Source organism: Myotis yumanensis, unplaced genomic scaffold (assembly GCF_028538775.1).
Source record: "Myotis yumanensis isolate MYYU_CA2020_CCGP unplaced genomic scaffold, mMyoYum1.0.hap1 SCAF_6, whole genome shotgun sequence".
In the NCBI taxonomy this organism is placed as follows: Eukaryota; Metazoa; Chordata; class Mammalia; order Chiroptera; family Vespertilionidae; genus Myotis; species Myotis yumanensis.
This window is the reverse complement of record NW_027223757.1, coordinates 10,683,893-10,703,723: the sequence shown is the minus strand read 5'-3', so window position 1 is coordinate 10,703,723 and position 19,831 is coordinate 10,683,893. Positions and strand designations below refer to the sequence as shown.

The following is a 19,831-nucleotide window of genomic DNA, read 5'->3' as shown; positions in this document are numbered from 1 at the left end:
AACTGAGGTCAAGTTAGGTGGTTAACTTGTCCAGATACTTTAGGTAGATACTAGTAAAAGTAGGACTAGAACTTCTTTCTGACTTGATTGAATTTTTTTTCACTCCTCAGTGGCCCAAAAAGGATAATTAACTTCTTATTTGGGGGTTCTGAATGTTAGCAACAGTAGTTTGTAAGCACTTAAATATGTATTATTCTTTGCCATTTACAAAATAAACGTCTAAGGAAAAATAGCTTTATTTTTTAAAAGAAATCAAATGTGTATTGAAAGTATACATGAGACAGTATTTATCATTCAGCCTTAAGCTTGATTGTGTATGCTCATTATCATAGTCCAATGAGATTTTGGAAATCAACTTCCAACACATTATTCTTACTAGTAGATATCAAAGAAAGTTACTGACTTTGAGGAAATAATTTCAGTAACTGTTTACCTACCCTGAGATATTCATCCCCACAATACATTTGGGATTATTTTTGAGCATTTAAAATATTTTAAATATCTTTCCATTGTATGCATTAATATGCTAAATTCTCTACTATAGTCCAAGTAAAATAATGATGATGACGAGTGTTTTCTGTTACTGCTCATGGTGGAGAGAGTGAAATTACAACAAAAGAGCAGCCAGGATTTATACTGTAAACATTATCTGGCTCCAAACATCTTGTAACAAATGGCTATTAATATGACTGCACAGCACATAGAACACAATAATGTGGGATTGTCATAGAACCATACACCCTCTTGAAGCAGCTTTTTTCGACCTTTTTTTTTCTATTATCACCCCCCTCTCCCAAGGAAAAAATTAAATTCAAATTAAGTTTAATTAATAAATTTAACTTTAAATTATGTTCCTCCTTAATGATAAAAATACTAAGGAATAAGATTTTAGTGGGTAATGCTTAGCTTTGGAGGGCTATATTCCATTTGCATTATCTTATTTTTTTCACCCTAAGAACCAATTTCTTTTCCTTTTGAGAATACATGTTTTAAAGTGAATGAAAATGAATTAGACAGCCTTTAACATTATTGGGGGGGGGGGGGAGGGTGAGCCCTAATAGATAACATTGGAGGTTGAAATAGTTGGTTTCTGGTATCATCTCTGTCCCATGTCTCTATTCCTAGCTTTGGAAAACAAAAGAACAGCATAAAACTTAGTAGCTGGGAAATACCATTAATCTTACGAGACTCAGTGTCCTTGGGTAAACTGAAGGAGGTGTAGGTCAGTTGTCCCAATCCTGGCCGCCTTTTCCTGGGGCATCTAAAAGATGTCCATGTCCATCTACATACCCAGACTAAACAAACCAATCTCTGGAGGTTAAGGCCCAGCCAGTGGGTCTCAAACCTGAGTGTGAATCACAATATTATGAAACACAGATTGCCCGGTCCCACCTCCGGAGTTCTAATTCTGTAGGTCTGGGGTGGGGCCTGCAAATTTGCATTTCTGTCATATTCTCAAGTGATGCTATGCTAGTGGTTAGAGACCACACTTTGAGAGCCATTGGCTTAGGCTTAGGTGTAAATATGTGTGTGTATGTGTGGAATTCTAATCTCAGGACTATTGGTATACAAAATGTTAGTAAAGTTCTTTTCAGTTCAAAGACACTGAGATTTTGATATAATGAGAGTTGTTGGACATCTGTAGAAAGAGGAACTATGGAAAAACATCAATTTCTTGATCAATTTTCATTAAGAATCTGTTCCTATAAAGCATTTTACAGTATTTGTTTTACAGTACATTTGCTGCATATATGGTTCTTCACTTCATATTTCAGTAAAGATAAGTTATTTGTTTGTCAATGTTTCAAAACTTGATAAGGCCACTGGAGGGTTTGGATAGTAGCCAGCTGTTTTTGAATTGTTTGAAGAGAATCTTGTAAATTTGTAGTCCAGGGGTAATTCTGGGGAAAAAACACACAATTAGATTATTCTGCAGATCTCAAAAAGCCTTTCATAAATATAAACATCACTATTTGATAATCATTGATAATAAAACTTATTTTTTAGAGTCCAATAAGTCTAATATCTCTTTTGTCCCTGGATAGGTTGTACCTAGGATGAAGAGTATAGAAGCCTTTCCCTATAAAATTTAAAATATTAAAGTCAAATTACATTTAGAGATATTGTAAATCACCTTCAGAACTCAAACTAGTGAGTTTAATTTTAATACCCTCCATGCACAAAAGTTAATAAATAAGATAAGGGTGATCATCTCAGTTTTTTAAATTTAAAAATCAGGCCCTACTCAGAGGATCATGTAATTGGTAAATGAAAACTAATAATCTTCGTAGTCCTTAAAAATACAAGTTACTGCCCAGCTGGCATGGCTCAGTGGGTGAGTATTGACATATGAACCAGGAGGTCATGTACCCAGGTTCTGTGGGCTGGAACCCCAGTGAGGGTGTGTGAGAAGCAGCCAATCAATGATTTTCTCTTAGCATTGATGTTTCCATCTCTCCCTTTCCCTTCCTCTCTGAAATCAATTAAAAATATATTAAAAATAAAAAAATATTTTCCCCTTTACCTGCTATAGCTTCAATACTTGGAATTGCAATAGTGCTGTAAGTACTGATTCTCTTACAGGACCACGTAGAAACCAAAGAGTCTTCTGTATTTTCCAGTCCCGAAATGGAATCAGTAAAAAAAGAGCCCCATTTTTTAGATAATGAATATAGAGGCTTTCCCTTCTGTCCCTGAAACGAGAGGATAGAACAATAAAAACTGTGATTAATGTTCAATCTCATTATAATTTTCCCCTGCTAAGTAAATAAAAATTAAAAATCAGGATTTGTTTCCCTTAACCAAACTATGTATTATTTTATAAGTACCTTCATCTGGTTTTGTCTCATCCTATGGGATTGGGCCTTTTCCAGCCCTTCTCATCCTTTGGGATTAGGCCTTTCCCAGGATGTTTTCCTTGACCTCCCACACACAGGTTGGATTAGGTCACTTCTCCATTTTCCTACGTCCCGAGTTTATCCCTAATATACTACTTCTCATACTGTTTCACCCTTGACAGACCGGGATTCTTAACTACAAAAGGCTAAGACCTGATGCATTTATGTATCCCTAAGTCTTAGTGCCTAGGACAGAGGAGGCACATAAAAATTGCAGACTAAATTAAGACCCATTCAAAAAATACTTCTCAGTGTTTTATGGATATGGCATAAAATTAAGAACTGAAAAAAATCCTATTGCATCCATATAATCTATGTATATAAAAGGCTAAGTGACCGACCATCCATCTGTCCAACCGACTGACCGGCCGGTACATATTATGCGCACTGGCAATTTAAAAATAAACGTCGACTTGCACATGCGCAATGCATATAAAGCTCTTGCTGACGCCAATCGCATGCGATGCCAGAATGTATCTGAAGACCAACTATTGGCACTTTGTTGTTATATCATGTTGTTTATTTATTAATCAATTTATCAATCATTGTTTTTATCAATGTTTTTATATCATGTTTTTGTTATTTTTATATGTCTTTGTTGTTTTTATATCATGTTTATTTATTAATCAATTTATATATTATTTTCATATACATTTTACTAATTTTCTTTCATCTCTGACACTTCTATAGAGAAAGGGTGAATAGTGATATTAAAATATTTTGTATTTTAATTTTATAATACTATATTATATATACTCTTTTGACATGTAACTTTTTGCAGTAACATAATTACTGCACGAATTTCTTCTAATTTCCTTTCAATGTGTGCGAATCTGTGCACCGGGCCACTAGTCTGGATTATAAAATCTGTCATGTGCTTCTGATGAAAATTTCATTTTGGAGCACACAAGTGTCCCAAATATCCCTTTAGATTCACAATTCTTTGTGCTGGAACTCGATTTGTGAAGCAAGATGAGAATGTATGTTTGCAGATGATGGTGTTTGGAAATCATTCAGCAAGAACCTATTTGGATTTCACCAAAGAGCAGTACTGAAATATGAATATCCACACTCCTATGTGTACATCTAAGGTGTATTTCAATATAATTTCTCAATGTCTAAATAGCAGTTTATAGGATAAATTTGATTTAGTTAATTATCCTAAGATAATGAGTCTGAAAAGAAAAAAGGCTCAAATCATCATATCACACATATGTAGAAAATGGTCCTGCAAATGAGTGATAGTATCGAGGCTCCTCCCTATTCTTATAAAGAGAGGAAAATAGATCTATCTACCCTTTCTGGTTCAAAGTAATCTGGATGCTACTACGGTCTAAATGTTTATGTTCTCCCAGAATTCCTATGTTGAAATTTTAACCTCCAAAGTGATATTAGGTGGGAAGATGTCTGGTTATGAGGACAGAGCCCTGTGACTGGGTTAGTGCCCTTATGTAAAGTTCACTCTGGGGGCTCAGGAGTCAGTCTCAAGGAGCTGCCTGTTTAGTTAAGCTAGACCCGTGAAGAGAGCACAAGAGCTTCCACGGCCAAGCCAAAGAGACAGTGTCACTGCAGTGAGTCAGGATCTGGCAGCCTCAGCACCAACCAAAACATCCCCGGCGCCGGCACTGGATGAAAGCAGAGGGCAGGGAACACAGACTGACCTGCGTTATCTTGGCACCCTTTAACAGTTATCCACAAGATCAATCATAGAGCCGAGACGGCAAGAGCACAACAACTGCCAGCAGAGTTCATCTCTCTTGGCACCAGCAAGCACTTCCTAAGATAAAGCAAAGAGGAACCCTTACCTCATATTTTCCTTTCTTCTCTAGGGGCTCTGATTCCTCAGGCTTCCAGTCTCTGTCCCCTTTGAGCTCTTCCAGGATGAGGACTGTCTCCCAATTGCTATAATGACGGGCTGGGAAAATATCTGAATGCATGCTGTCACCAAAGTACACAACCTGTAAGTCAGACAGCAAACTCTGGGTGAGGCATTCGAACTGTGAAAGCGTGGTCATTGTTTCACGGAAGGCGAAGAAAATTTCTCTGAAAGCTGCATAAACATCTTAAATTTCCTTGAACTTTCCAGGTGACCATCAACTTGGCCCATTTGGTTTGCAGGATGCCAGGTTTAGTTTAAGAAATTATACAATGCATGTGCAGGTAGAAGAAAGGCAGAAAAGAAGTGATTTTGTTCAAGGTTGCTGAAGAAGCAAGAGTCCATATGTTCACAGTTAAACCTGCCCCTAGAACTGAAGAACTGGTGAGATGTTGGCGGTGACTTGTCCCAGTGCGTTAGATTAGCAGGAGTGCACTTCACAACCACTTTCCCCAAGAGGTCCCCGGTTCCATCTGGACCTGCTGACATGGACTCTCTGAGGATGGGGTTGGGCGGGAGGACCCTGGGAAGCTCCCGGGGTATCCCAAGACTAGATGTCCACTGATCTAGTCCACATGCTTTTTACAGACGAGAAACCGCAGTTAAGGGAACATGAATTACAACCTCCAAGTCAGGCTGCACTGTCCACTACATCCCTCAGGAGGTCCCAGGGGACTGTGGCTCGCAGGGCTCCTGGCAAACATTTTTTAGATGAAAGGTCCTGCTATTGAAAATGCACCAATGTCCAACATGGATGATGTGACCAGGGGGTCAAAAGCCAGTGTGTTTTTAGGCTAGTCTGTCCTGTAATTTCAGTTACTGCTTATTTTACATATATAAAAACCTCAGGGCATCCCACACTAATCCAGTGCCTCCCCTCGATCTGTGGCCCCTTGCTTGTTTCCTATACTCCGAGACAGATAAAGGACCTAGTCTACCTCAACAAAAAGGCTTATTTACTAGTAAACAGAAGAGGTGAGAGAAGAGGTTGGTAGACAAGCAAGGCAGATTATTTCCCCACAGATAACTAAGCTAAATGCAGTAAGAATCATGATTTTAGCCCAGCCGGCGTGGCTCAGTGGTTGAGCAACGACCAATGAACCACGAGGTCACAGTTCAATGCCTGGTCAGGGCAGGTGCCTGGGTTGCGGGCTCGATCCCCAGTCTGGGACGTGCAGGAGGCAACCGATCAATGGTTCTCTCTCATCATTCATGTTTCTATCTTTCCCTCCCCTTTCCTCTCTGAAGTCAATAAAATATATATTTAAAAAAATGAATCACGGTTTTAGTTTACAGAAGTTTGTCTGCAAGTGGGCACCGAGGACCCCGCTCAGCGAGGAAATACCTGGGGCTCAGGTTTGCCAGTCATTTTCTTCAGCAGGTCATAAAGGTGGACAGCGTTCCCCTGGGAGTACCAGCCAGGTTTCTCCAGAGACGGCAGGGCTTCCTGCTCCTCATCATTCTCTGAAAATACAGCGTGAGTCACATCCTTTTTAGTCAAGGGAGAGCGTCCTGTTGGGCAGACGACACGCAGGCATGGCTGCAGGACATGTACAAGACAGGACCACTGGGGGCAGGAGCTAGCGTTCAGTGCGTACCTACTGCTACAAGCTCTTCACAAATACATACATAGGTCATATGTGTGTGTGTGTGTGTAAGACTTTAATAAAAATCTGTGGGATGGAATAAGTATAGATACAGGACAGGTATAAATTGGAACAAAATATGAAAACCCTGCAGATAAAAATTTATTGAGTGCTTATGTATTAAGTACAAGTTTGCGAAGAGGGGAAAATATTTAATTCTTTTGTAGTTTAATAATACAAAGGATTATCGAATACCCTCATAACAGATTGTTTCTTAAAATCAAGGATTTATATAAGACATTAAACCCATATATAAAACCATCATCAAGCTCTTCCTTTCTACTAGACCAGGGTTTCTTAACCTGACACTACTGAGATTTGGGACCAGATAATTCCTTGTTTGCGGTAGTGGAGGGGCAGTCCTGCGAGTTGTAGGCTGTTTAGCAGCATCCCTGGCTTCTCCCCACTAGATACCCCAGTAGCATCCTGGCTCCCAAGTTGTGCCTCTTCAGACGTTGCCAGATTTACCCTGAGGAACAAAAGTTTCACAGGCAAAAACCACTATCCTAGACCTTTCATTAGCATATCTGCATGTTCTAATACCTTCAGTTTCACAAAGAAAATATGTCTTTCAACTAACACCTCCATTTTTTGGCTGTGTCTTCACAGCTAAAATTCTAGAAAGAATTGTCTATAATCATTGGTTCCACTACCTTCAATCAACTCTTCAAGACACTGCAATCTGGTCTCCCTCTACGCTGCTCCTCAGGACACCAGTCTTGCCCCTCCAATGGACTGTCTCTCCTTTTTCAGTGGGCTTTTCAGTAGCATTTGCCCTCATTGATGACTCTCCTCTTTCCTCTGTGGCTTCTGAACACTACTCTCCTCTTCCCCAACTGTCACCTGTCTGCTCCCAGATTGCAATCTTCTTTATCCTTAAAGTTAGTGGTGAAGCTTGGTCTGGGTCTTTTTCCTGTCCTCGTTCTCCTTATATTTGATCTCATATAAGTCCCTGGCTTTAAATACCTGTCCCTGAGCTGATGGCTCCCAAATTTACACGGGAGCCTACCTCTGTTCTCTTGGACTCCAGGCTCGTTTACACGATTTCCTAATTGATAGCTCCAGTTAGATAACTCCTAGGCATTTCAAATTTACTATGTTGAAAGATGAGTTCTTAATAGTTGTAATCTCCACCCCACCCAAATTTCTTCTATATTCTTCCCCCTGGCTCCAAGTGATATCACTATGCACCCACCTTTTCAATTCAGGAAAAAAGAAAAATTAATAACCTGGAAGTCATTTTCGATTACTCCTTTCATCTGCTGCTTCTAAAGCATCACCAAGTCCTATGTTTTCCACCTCCGTAATACATCTTAAATATACAGGGCAGGGCAAAGGCAGGTTTACAGTTGTTTGTATAGAAAAATAATAAAATAATAAATAACCATACAAGAATAAACTCTGTGTTTCATGGAGTCACAACTGTAAATCTACTTTTGTCCCTTCCTCCCATGTACTTCGCACCATCTCCAGAACTACTGCCTCAGACCAAACAACACCATCTCTCACTTGGGACACTGTAAGTGCCTGGTCTTCCTCTCTAACCCTCCCCACATCCAATGCATTCCCCACCCAGCAGCCAAAGATGTCTCTATGTCACTCTTCTACCTCAACTGAATCGCTTCAGATGGCTCATGGACTAAAACCCCAACCCCTTCCTTCCCACAGTGTATGAGGCTGCCTGCCTCCCTAAGGTCCCCTCTCTCCCCCCATCCCTATGGCCAGAACCACAGGCCTCTTCTCTGTCACTGGAACTCAGCCAGACGTCTCCCACACGGGGCCGCTGTCCGTCCCACCGCCAGGAACACTCATCCCCTGCTCTCCTCATGACTCACCCTTCAGGTCCCTCCTTACAAGTCACCTTGCCTGACCTTTTCAGACAGGCCTCCCCTGGCCAGCCAAGCAAGGTGGCCTCATTAGGTGGCCTCATCAGGCGGTTCCTTCCTTCACAACACGCAGCGCAACCTCAGGGGTTTCCTGCTTATGTCTGTTTATGCCTCTGTCTGGTGCACCGAGGACCACTCAGTGCTTGACACCCAGGACTCTGAACTTAACCTGGATTCCACCGTTTCTGGGCTCCTCAGTGAGCAAAGAACCAAGCTACTGTCAACTGCCTTGCACCGAGTAGGGCTTTTAAGTAGCACAAAAAAGTGCTAAGTTAAAAATACTGCATCACCATATCTTTATTTTTCCTTTTGTTTATAAAATGGTGGTATATTCCACACATTGTTTTACCTTTGTTTTTCACCTGTATACATCGTATCCCCTATCAGTATACACAAAACCTCCTAACACAGTAGTTTGCACATGGCTGTTAGCCAACAGATTGTTTACTGAATACATGAATGAACAAATCTTAAAGAGGAGAAGAAATAAACCAAAACTAACTTACCAAGTGTTCGGAAAGGTCTTTGACTTGGTAAATGGGAGAAGAAACCAGGCTTCAATGCATTTGTAATCACAATGTCAAAAAGATCTGCAAAATCATTCCTGAAAAGCAACAGAATTTTAAAATATTTATTTTAAGGAATTAGAAACTGTCTATATAAAATTGAACTTAATCTTCACCTACCTACTTGACCATACCATCATTTCTTATCTTTTGATGAACTTTTTACATGCTTCCTATACATTTTAAGGTAAATCTTACACTGGAAATAAAGGGTGATTTAGCACTAGTATTCCTGAACAACACCTTGACATAAACATAAGAAAAGAATGAGCACATTAACTCTCGGTGCTAAGCTTTCTCATAATGGTCACAGTCACAGTAAGTGAATTCAATAGTTTCCAATAGCTAGAAATATTCAAAGCTATGTCTTCAGAGAGTGTTCAAAATGTGAAGAAGATACTTTATTTTGAAAGTCAGTGTTGTCTTATAATGTGGCAATTTTTAGATAACAACAATCATTGTTTTCAATCTGTACTTAATACTATATTTAGGATTATTTGAAATGGCAAAGGAATGGTAGTTCTTGCTCTTGGGGGACTCCATGTTGCACTGGGGAGATAATATTTATCCAACATCCCCACATACTTTTTGGGAATAAATGAATGTTGCTGGGGAAGGCACGAGGGACATGTGTTCCATCCACCCTTCAGAAAATCTAAAGCCCAGGTCATCAGCAAGCTATGCGCAGACGAAACCCCAGGAAAGCTGCTTTGCTAAAACATACTTGGGTGTGGTGCGGATGTTGAGAGATGTTATGAGAAATAACCATTTGCCACTCAGCGTTGTTTAATATACTGATAAGGTCATGGTGGAGCACATTTATAAAACGCACTGGTCCAATGTGCTATCAGAGTTTTATAAACATGAAAACAGAATGTCCCATCACTTACCCCAGGATATGGTTGCAGAGAAGTCTACAGTAATCACTGTGAGAACTGGTGATTAATACAAGAATTTTCCCAGCATTCTTCAGCTGTCGAAGCCATTTTTTTACAGATTCAGGACAACTGTGTAAATACTTGCCTGGATCTCTTTTTATTTCTGGAAAATATATCCCACAGTTTTCTGAAAAATAAAAACATCAAGGAGATTTTTCTTTTTTTGACTCATCATGTTCTCAAGTTAATCTCTCTCAAAGCTGTATAAAAAAAAATATAGCAGTTAGTACTGCTTCTTAAGAATACTACTTTACTTAAAAACATAATGATGGTTGAAAATGTCAGTTGAAAATATTTTTGACTACTTCACAAGAACTGATAAACTGTTAAAACATAAAGAATTTATTCAGCATTCTCAAATCAGAAATATCAACTGATTTTGAAATATCAACTGCATTTGAAATATCAACTGATATTTTTTCCTTAGCTATACATATGTGTCTAGTGCCCTCTAGTGACCAAAATATAAATTACTATTAAAATGCTACTGTCCCATTTTCAAATGAATTTAAAAACAGCATATAAATACTGTATCTTAAAATTACTGGCTAGATTAATTTTATTAGTATCCCTTAATAAGCCTAATGGAAAGTATGCAATCATAACAGTTTAGCTGAGAAAACTACTGTGAGGTAATAATGGGGTTCCTTGTTTTGGTCACAAGCACATTGAAATGAACAAACTAGACAAACCCTGGACAGATACCCAATGGTACCTTAGGGGTTGCTCCTACTATAAAAGATCATTGACTGTTACTGGGAAAAATACTTCCATCCCCTTGAAACTTCAAATCATTGAAGTAATAGGCGCTATATTATACAAATAGACATCCATTTTTTCCTAAAATTTATTTTTATTAATTGGCATATAACATGCAAGTTTAAGGTGTACAACATTATGTTGACTTGCTACATTTATATATTGCAATATGATTGTCACCTTAGGTTAGCTAACACCTCTATCACCTTATATTAGTACATTTTGTGATGGAAACAATTAAGATCTAGTCTCTTAGCAATTTTTAAGTTCACAACACAGTGTTGTTGTCTATAATATTCTTATCTTTTTACTTAACTAAATCAAGCTGTTGAACCACGGAAGAGTTAGGTTAATCATACTATAATTAAATTATCTCCCCAAAGAGATTGTAAAATTCTAAAGGGAGGGTGTGTATCTTTCTTATTGGTATGGAGCAGGCATTCAGTGAATACCTCACTTAGTGCAGGGACAGACACAGGAATATTTATGTTTATTTATATTCAAAGTAATAATATGGTTTGTAACATATAACCTGTGATGACAAAAACACTGCCCTATCAAAGTCATCCTATCTAAAGTACCTTCCTTTTTTTTAATCCCATAATAAAAACACATCATGTTTAATTATATTATGATACTGACAGATTAACACTGACTGCACAAGACAGGGAATTTTGACCTAAGGTGGAAAGAAAGGAATGGTCTTGTTTGTTTTCAACTCACAAAGTACTCCGTGTTTTCAGTTAACCTCAAAGGAATTCTATTTCACTGCCATTTTATGTAACTCGTTTTCCTGGCCTTTCCGCCCCTCTAATATCCTTAGATGCTGATATTTTCTGCAAACAGACGGGGATCGAACCCCAACTGACCGCTAACCAGATAGGGCCAGAAGTAAAATTTTTAAAAAGCTAGTTCTAAAGAATAAAAGTTAAACTCTCCTACATTAAAAAACTGATTAATATCGAGTCATGGAAATAAACAGCAAAATGTTGCAACAATCTGATACGCACATTAAATGGCCTGCATATATCAAACATAATTTTGGATTTAGGGATCTCTTTTGATAAAAAAAATTAAAAAGTACAACTTGAATATTAAAAATAACTTTTAACAGGTATTTGTGCCACATAACTATTTCTATCACCACAGAATAAGTAACCATTTTTCCTTGTTAACTGTATCACTACTATTTGTGTGATCTGTGGCTGGCGTTTTCAAAGCTGCTGTCCAAGGGGATTACAGACGTTGGGATGCTAACACCTCCACCCTCAGCCTCCAGTTAAGGTCTGTGGCTGTTTCCAGGGCAGAACATCGTTTAGGAGAGACTGAAACACTAGCAACCTTTACAAGTTACAGAAGAGCATGCTAGCAAACAGCTAGAATGTTTAGCTATGAACTAAATGTATTTGCTGTAAGGAACAATATTTGTGAAATATACAATTTTTTCTGGCCAAGAGACACTGAAATGTGTTTTAAAAAATATATATATTTTATTGATTTTTTACAGAGAGGAAGGGAGAGAGATAGAGAGTTAGAAACATTGATGCAAGAGAAACATTGATCAGCTGCCTCCTGCACACCTCCTACTGGGGATGTGCCTGCAACCAAGGTACATGCCCTTGACCGGAATCGAACCTGGGACCTTTCAGTCTGCAGGCCGACGCTCTATCCACTGAGCCAAACTGGTTAGGGCTGAAATGTGTTTTCAAGGATAAAAGAAATAAACAATAGATTAAGTATGTTCTGAATTTCTTTTGTTTATTTACAGGAGGCAAAAGATAAAACTGAAATTTAATATTAAAACAAATATTTTCTAGTTAGGATCCCTACGTGGTTTGTTTTAATTTACTATATTTATAAATGAAGAAATCTAGAATACCTAGATTGAGTAAAGTGAAAGAAACAATTATTGTGAAGATTTGACAAAACGAAGGGTTTTTGCTTAAGGTAGCAAATTAATGGAGAAGTAACAACGTCTGTTTACTTTCTCGGCCATGAACGCTTATCTCTGGGGATAAGGATGCCTTCTATCCTCTTGGGATAGGGAGGATACATTCACATGGGAGATGTACTTTCTGCTTTTGGGGAACAAAGGACAGTCACAGCGTTCTTGCACTGGCTGCTTCTCAAGTAACTTTAATTCAAGATAATCAATATGTCAAAATGACATGTTTGGGTCTGCCTGCCCTGAACCCCATCACCTCCAAAGAATAACTCAAAGGTTTCTATATTGTATACATTTACAGAATGCAAATATATATATAGCTTATGTTCAGCATCATAGCTGAACAATTCCAAACATTTTAATGGTTTTAATTTAATATTGAATTTTATATATGGACTATTTATAACTAGAGGCCCGGTGCACAAAATTTGAGCAACGGGGGGGTGGGGGGGGGGTGGGGGGGGGAGGGTCCCTCAGCCCGGCCTGTTCCCTCTTGCAGTCCGGGACTCCTAGGGGGTGTCCGACTGATGGCAATCAGACATCCTTAGCGCTGCCATGGAGGCAGGAGAGGTTCCCGTCACTGCCGCTGCACTTGCCAGCCATGAGCCTGGCTTCTGGCTGAGCAGCGCTCCCCCTGTGGGAGCACACTGACCACCAGGGGGCAGCTCCTGCGTTGAGTGACTGCCCCCTGCTGGTCAGTGCACATCATAGTGAGCGGTTGAGCGGCCTTAGCATATCATTAGCATAGTACGCTTTGATTGGTTGAACAGCTGACCGGACTGGACACTTAGCATATTAGGCTTTTATTACATAGGATTATCTTTACTTATAATAATAACTGACATACTTTAAGTGATTATTTTTGCCAAACAGAATTCTAAGATTAATGTATTTACTTATTATAACAACCACGCGAAACAGGTCCTATAGCATTTTCATTCTGCAGATAAGGACACTGAGTTATAGAGAGGCTAAGGAACTTGCCCAAGTCATAGAGCTAGAATGTAGCCAGTCTGCCTCTCTGGTGATATGGCATTTGAGTACTCTGTAACTCCAAGAATACCATAAATTCTTACTTTTTTTTTTTCTTGGATAGTATCATAGTTCAGAGGCTATGGGGTTGACTGGAATTTGAATAAGTGGAATTTGGCAATTTGAACAAATCAAATTAGATTTCTGCAGAGGAAAAAAGTAGCTATTAATATGCAATCTGCCTAATTATAGTCACAGGAAGGGGCCTTAGAAATCATCTACTACAAACCTGTCCTGTTAAGGATAAATTAATAGAGACCACAGATCTTGCTTAAAATGACAGTTGGTAACAAGCTTCGGAAAGGAATAGTGTGCTCAGGAATCCTAGTCCACTAAACCGTATGTAACATATCACTTACGTGTCAAAATCTATGTGTTTTAGGTTTAAGTTACCTGGTGATCCAGGATCTATTAAAGAAAAATAACATTTTCATAAGCCAAATGCTTTAAATGGTATGAGTGCTTTGCTCTGTAATTACTGAATTATGTGCTTTTCCTCAGAATTTCTAGACATTCTTAGTAGTCAATGAGCTGATGCTATCTATGCTACTATCTGGGGACTGAGATCTTCTACTAAGATGGGGAAAAACCTCAAATACATGTCTTACATTAAGGAAAAAAAATGAATATCTTCTTAGAAGGCTCTGTCCTTGCTTTGCTGCTTAGGAATGTTTGCAACTCATCACAAGGTTGTTCCCTGTGGAGCCCTCCCCCTTCTCCTCCAGCCAGGCCACCTCTGGACATCACTGCGCTACAAGGTACTAAGTACTTGCAATGAGCATGTTTATGTATTTTTTCTTTCTCCTGAGACTGTAAGATCTTTAGGAAAGAAACTGTCTTTACATTCATATTTTTATTCTTGATGTCAGGCAAACAGCAGAGGATTAATAATTGTAGAAGTGTATGTGTGTGTGAGGGGAGAGCTACCAGACAAAGACTGACTCCGGCGATCATCATAAAGAGCAGAGGTTGGCAAACCACAGGCTGCCAGCTAAGAAAGGTTTTACCCTTTTAAATGGTTATATAAGTATCTGTATAAAGCCTATAACCTTTATAATCTGGTCCTTTAAGAAAAAGCTTGCCTGTTCCTGATATACATACAGTATTTCTAATTATGGGCCAGTAAGAATAAATAACAACTGATTATAAATCAGTATTAGGAAGTGCCAAGGCCTGGCTGGTGTGGCTCAGTTGGTTGGGTTTCGTCCCATGCACTGCAAGGCTGCTCTTGGCCTATGCCCGGGTTGGGGGCATGCAGGAGGCAGCCGATTGATGTATCGCTCTCACATCAATGTTTTTCTCTCTCTGTCTGTCTCTCTCTCTAAAAATCAATTTTAAAAAAATCTTAAAAATATAAAAACATAATAAAAGATTGATTTTAGAGACTTTGTTTAAAGGTTATGAAGCCTCTCAGCAGAATGAATATTATAAAATCATTGTGATAAAACTGCCTTCTGAAAGATGCTATAAATACCTTTGTGTACTTATTCACCACAGTGGAGCCCCAGGCAAGATGTACTTGGCCCTCTGTTACTCTCTGGCTTGGGTCTTCTAACAGTGTACTCTACTGAGCCAGAAGAGGGTTCCCTCCACTCTGCCATTTTGTTCAAACAAATCTGATTCTGCCTTTGCCACTGCCTTTATGACGCTGGTACACTTTATTTTCAGTCTCTGAATTAAATGTCTCCAGGTTCATCTGATCTGTTTCCTAATAGAGCAAGAGTAGGGGCCACAGTAGGACAGTGCAAGCCTTGGGCTGAATGCTAACAGCTGGTAGTATTTTCCCTTGTTAATGTCAGAGGAAGTAGAAAGATCCAAGAAATGCACATGATGACACAATGACATCATCAGAAGGACCTACAGAGCTTGTAGCCTGGGATGAATAGAGGCACTGTAACCGCAGACCAGCTCCACCAGTCCTATCCTGTTTGATGAGGTGCTGAGTTGTTTTTAGAGATAAAAGACCAAAACCACAAGCCATGCAGCCGAAGCAAGCCCAGAGGAGAGAACTTTGGCCTCCAGCTGCACCCAGAACCAAAGTCTCCTCTCCCCCAATCATGGCTACAAAGGACCAGGACATAACTGGAACTTCAACACCAGAACCTGTTCAGAAGTCAAGGGTCCATTGTCCAGGAAGATCTGGTGTTGACGTGCCTTTACCATAAATGGCCAAGCTCCAAGGTTTTCCAACTTAAACTTGTCCCACACCAGCACTCCCCATACCCATTCCCCGAACCTCTTCAAAACCCTTGGCCTGATCCAGCTAGCAAGATGGATCTGAGGCACCACTAGGTCTCCTGTGTTCTCAGTTGGCGCCTTCTGAATCAATAAACCTTTCCCAGCTCGAGTTTTGGCCTTTCAAAGCATCAGGTGCACGAACTTTGGTTCAGTAAAAGCACTACAGCCTAAATGCAGCTTTACAAATTAGCTGCTAAGAAACAGAGCTGTTTTTCTTGGTGAGGCGAATTCAAGATGCCTCCGGGTAAAACCTGGGACAAGTTTTAGAGGCTAGCTTCAAAGAAATAAACTAAGTTTCGTCTCAAATAGTTTTTACATGTATTTGCCAGGCACAAAACCATGTTGGAAGGTTTTGTTTTCACCAGAGGAAGTAGGCCCACTGATTATCCAGACTCGAAACCTCCCTCTCACCTCCTCCAAAAGAAAGAAACTGGAAAAAATTAGGAGAACTAAAACGGGATAGCTCGGGGCAAAACAGGCTCAGTGATGTGCCAATGATTATTCTTAAAAAAAAAAAATGTTATGGCTGACTTCTCTCGCTCGGAGGCACAGAGATCAGAAACAATAACAGGAACAAAGGAGTTAGAAGCTAGACATTTACTGCAAGTGTCTTAAGGAAACTTGCCTCCCACTGAGGACTCAAGCGCTCAGTGATTTAACAGTTCTTCAACAAACAAAAATACTGAAACAGACCTTTCACTCAGTTTCTTCTAAGCTGGTTTTTCTTCTGGAGCATGTATCCTAATAGAATGCCAAGACAGTATTTTGTATACACACAGACTATGCTAAGTTCAGCTCCTCAATGAACATGAATAACTAAAATTGATCAGTCAGGGAACCTCATCCTCATTCTACAATACTCTTTTATGAGGCACAGAGAGAGCCTGGGGACACAGCTGTTGGAGGTTTAGTTTATGACACAGCCTGCAGCCTCCGTAAGGAGTGAGCAGGGTCTCCAGCAGAAAACAGGAGGAACCTGGGCAGGAAGAGTTGAAAGGTGACTGAAGCTGGGTATGGCTGGTTCCAGGGAATATTCTTCTCTAGGAGGGACTTTTAACTTTCTCAGACTCTCTTTTTTCTTCTTTAGCCTGATTCCTTTTTTCCTTTTATCTCTTTCAATCTACCTCCTTCCAACTTATATAACAAGTTTATATCTCTTGGGTATTCTTTTGAACTAACAGACAAAACATACAGTCATATTAATGACAGTCATATGTATTTTTAAACACTAAAATATGAAATATTTTGAAAACCAAAAATTAAAAAAACTCTGCCAGGTTAACATGAAAAATCATAAAAATAATGTTGAGAACTGTATGTATATATATATATATATATATATATATATATATAACTAAAGGTTTTGAAAGAAGTGTTTCTCTGCTTTCTCTCTTTAGGACACTTAGGTCTACAATAAAGAACAAAACATTTATTCCTGTAACTGTCAACTAGGAAATGTAGGTAGAGAAATACGTTTTCCCACTAGTCCCTAAAACGCACGACCCGCGTACTGAGTGGGTAGCCGGGACCAAGCACCATGTGGGCACTGAGGATACGAAGGACACCTGGTGCTCACCTGCAAGAAGGCCTCGATGCTGAGGGAGCAGCTGAAACTGAAACGCAGTGTGAAGTGTGCTGGGCAGTGAAGTGGGCTAGGCAGACGACCAACATGCCGGCTGCTGGGGAAGAGAATCAGTACTTCTTCCCAGGCAGGTGAGGATGCAAGAGAAGGCGAGTTTGGGACTGGGTCTTCATCAGTGAGAGACATGTCAGCAGGCCCTGAGTGGGACGAAGAGCAACCCAGCAGAGAGAAGAGCAGAAGAAAAGGTCGGGACTGTGGGGTCTGGGAGAGGCCCGGGGCTGTCCACAAGAACCCATCATGGGAAGTGAAGGTTGTTCTCATTGTCTAGACAGCAGGACGCATTTGTTCCTCCTGCAATGCCTTTGCTCAGGATGTCTGTGGTTCGGCCCATCCCATTATCAACCTTAAGCCATGACCTCAAAACCATTCTTCTCTGCTTTTCTAAATTCCACCCTGCTTTTAGGGGTCAGCTTAATGCCCACTTTGTCTTCTTTTATCTCTCCTTTCAATATGCCAACTACATTCTAGTGCACATACTGCAATTCTTATTCATAGATTTTTCCTATAGTTTATTGATTATGTAACAGATTTTTATCTTTTACTTTGTGCCATTATAGTGGTTAGCACTACACTGATTAGATTCTAGGCACACAGAATACATTCAATAAAGGTAATGTAATGAAAACTTCTCTTGAGGTTAAATATACTCACTTGAAATCTTAGTATAGAGCACTATGTGGTTTAACAAAATAAACCATTTATTTATTTTGCTGCAAAAAGGTTTATTGTTTCATTTGGTCCACTGCATGCAAGAGGGCTTCAGGGTGACTAAAAGAATAGCTAGTAGTTTTGGGGAGAGGCTCAAGTAAAAGCCAGACACCAGGGGGATGCAGAGGGGCCCCTCAAAGGCCTCTGGGCTCCAAAGGCTGCTAGTGGTGCTTGAGGGTGAGCCTTTAAGACAGTGGTTCTCAACCTTCTGGCCCTTTAAATACAGTTCCTCATGTTGTGACTCAACCATAAAATTATTTTCATTGCTACTTCATAACTGTAATGTTGCTACTGTTATGAATCGTAATGTAAATATCTGATATGCAGGATGGTCTTAGGCGACCCCTGTGAAAGGGTCGTTCGACCGCCAAAGTGGTCGCGACCCACAGGTTGAGAACTGCTGCTTTAAGAAGAGACACTCGCCCAGCCCAGCCTGGGGACCGGCGGCCTGCAGAGGTGAGTCAGGTGTAGCCCATCATCTTGATGAGTTTCACCTCCTCTCCCCGGAAGTGGCTCTCCAGGAAGTCACAAAGCTGAGGGTCTGTGCAGACAGAACCCAGGGCCTCCAGCTCCACAAGGGCCTGGTTCAGGTTCCTCTCTAAGGCCAGGGTGGCTTCCATGGAGCCCTGAGTTTTGCCCACTCATCTAGGGGAGGCTTCAGCACGTCCTGGAGAGAATTCGGCCACCGTGCTGGTTTTGCAACGTTAAGATGCTCAGCGCCCTCGGCTTCTTCTCCGCCAACTCAGAGAATCAGTGGCCCATGCCCTCAAGAGCCACATCTTCACAGTGGGAATAGAAGCCCAGAGAGAGGAAGGTGTGGGAGGTCCGCAGAGGCAGGTTGGCCAGGTGGTTGACCATGGCCTCCCCCTCGGTGGAATAATTGATGAATCTGGGAGCTCATGGTTGTTCGGCAATAAGGAGTTAAGGCAGAAAAGAAACCGGTGTGTTGGCTGGTCTCGGAGGTGGTTCTGAAGGTGGTGACTGGATAAGATGCAAGAGAGTGGCCAGAGGCTGGAAGAAGGGGTGTCCCTGGGTCTGTTCCGTCCAAACACTATTGAAGCACAAGACAGATCTGGGACCACCAAGGGCGCTGCCAATAAACCATTTCTTCTGTGGTCAAATGTAAACTTCATTTCTGCTTAATCTAAATGAGGCCTACTTATCCTAAGTTTGAATTAAATGGACTCTCAAGGCTAAAGGTATTAGAAGCAATGGTGTACATCTGAATGTTGGTGTATATTTGGTGTATATCTTTAATCTTTCAGAAGAAAGCACAACAAATCTGCTATAAGCAGAACCCGGGACTAGTTATTAACACAGATCCTACAAGTTTCCAGAAGACCCGAATAAAACAACACTGTAGTAATCAAACTATTTACTGATAAAAAATTATAGTCTGACTTTCTTTTGACCTAGGGAAAAAATCTGTTAAGAAAGCACATGACATAAGTGATCAGACTATTTCTTTTTGAAAGGAAAGGAGGTGTCGACATAAACCCAGAGGACCCACAGGCCTGGAATTACTCAATAACCAAGGAAACATTCAAAATTCAATTTAAATGAGGCAAATATTTTACTCACAGTGTTTGGCAAACATTAGCAATACACACTAAATGAGCTATGTGTACTCAATGAAGAAAAATGTGAATGAAAAGGAAATTGCACTAGACCTCATAGATGACCAATTAACTGCCCAAC

The 19,831-nt window shown here is 40.1% G+C and overlaps 1 protein-coding gene across 3 annotated transcripts in view; it reads right to left on the bottom strand.

Annotated features, from left to right (window-relative positions):
- Positions 1-220: 220 nt before the first annotated feature.
- The window catches only part of NT5DC1 (5'-nucleotidase domain containing 1), a 101,671-nt gene continuing 82,060 nt past the window's right edge, over positions 221-19,831 (bottom strand). For 2 of the 3 annotated variants that reach the window (XM_070417504.1, XM_070417505.1), the window contains exons 7-12: positions 9,762-9,936; positions 8,812-8,909; positions 6,119-6,285; positions 4,703-4,855; positions 2,525-2,693; positions 221-1,901 (exon numbers count right to left, since the gene is read on the bottom strand). In XM_070417504.1, coding sequence (XP_070273605.1) covers positions 1,786-1,901; positions 2,525-2,693; positions 4,703-4,855; positions 6,119-6,285; positions 8,812-8,909; positions 9,762-9,936 — 878 coding nt within the window. In that variant the 3' untranslated portion in view covers positions 221-1,785. The remainder of the gene's footprint in view (positions 1,902-2,524; positions 2,694-4,702; positions 4,856-6,118; positions 6,286-8,811; positions 8,910-9,761; positions 9,937-19,831) is intronic. The other variant, XM_070417506.1, reaches the window with a different exon arrangement.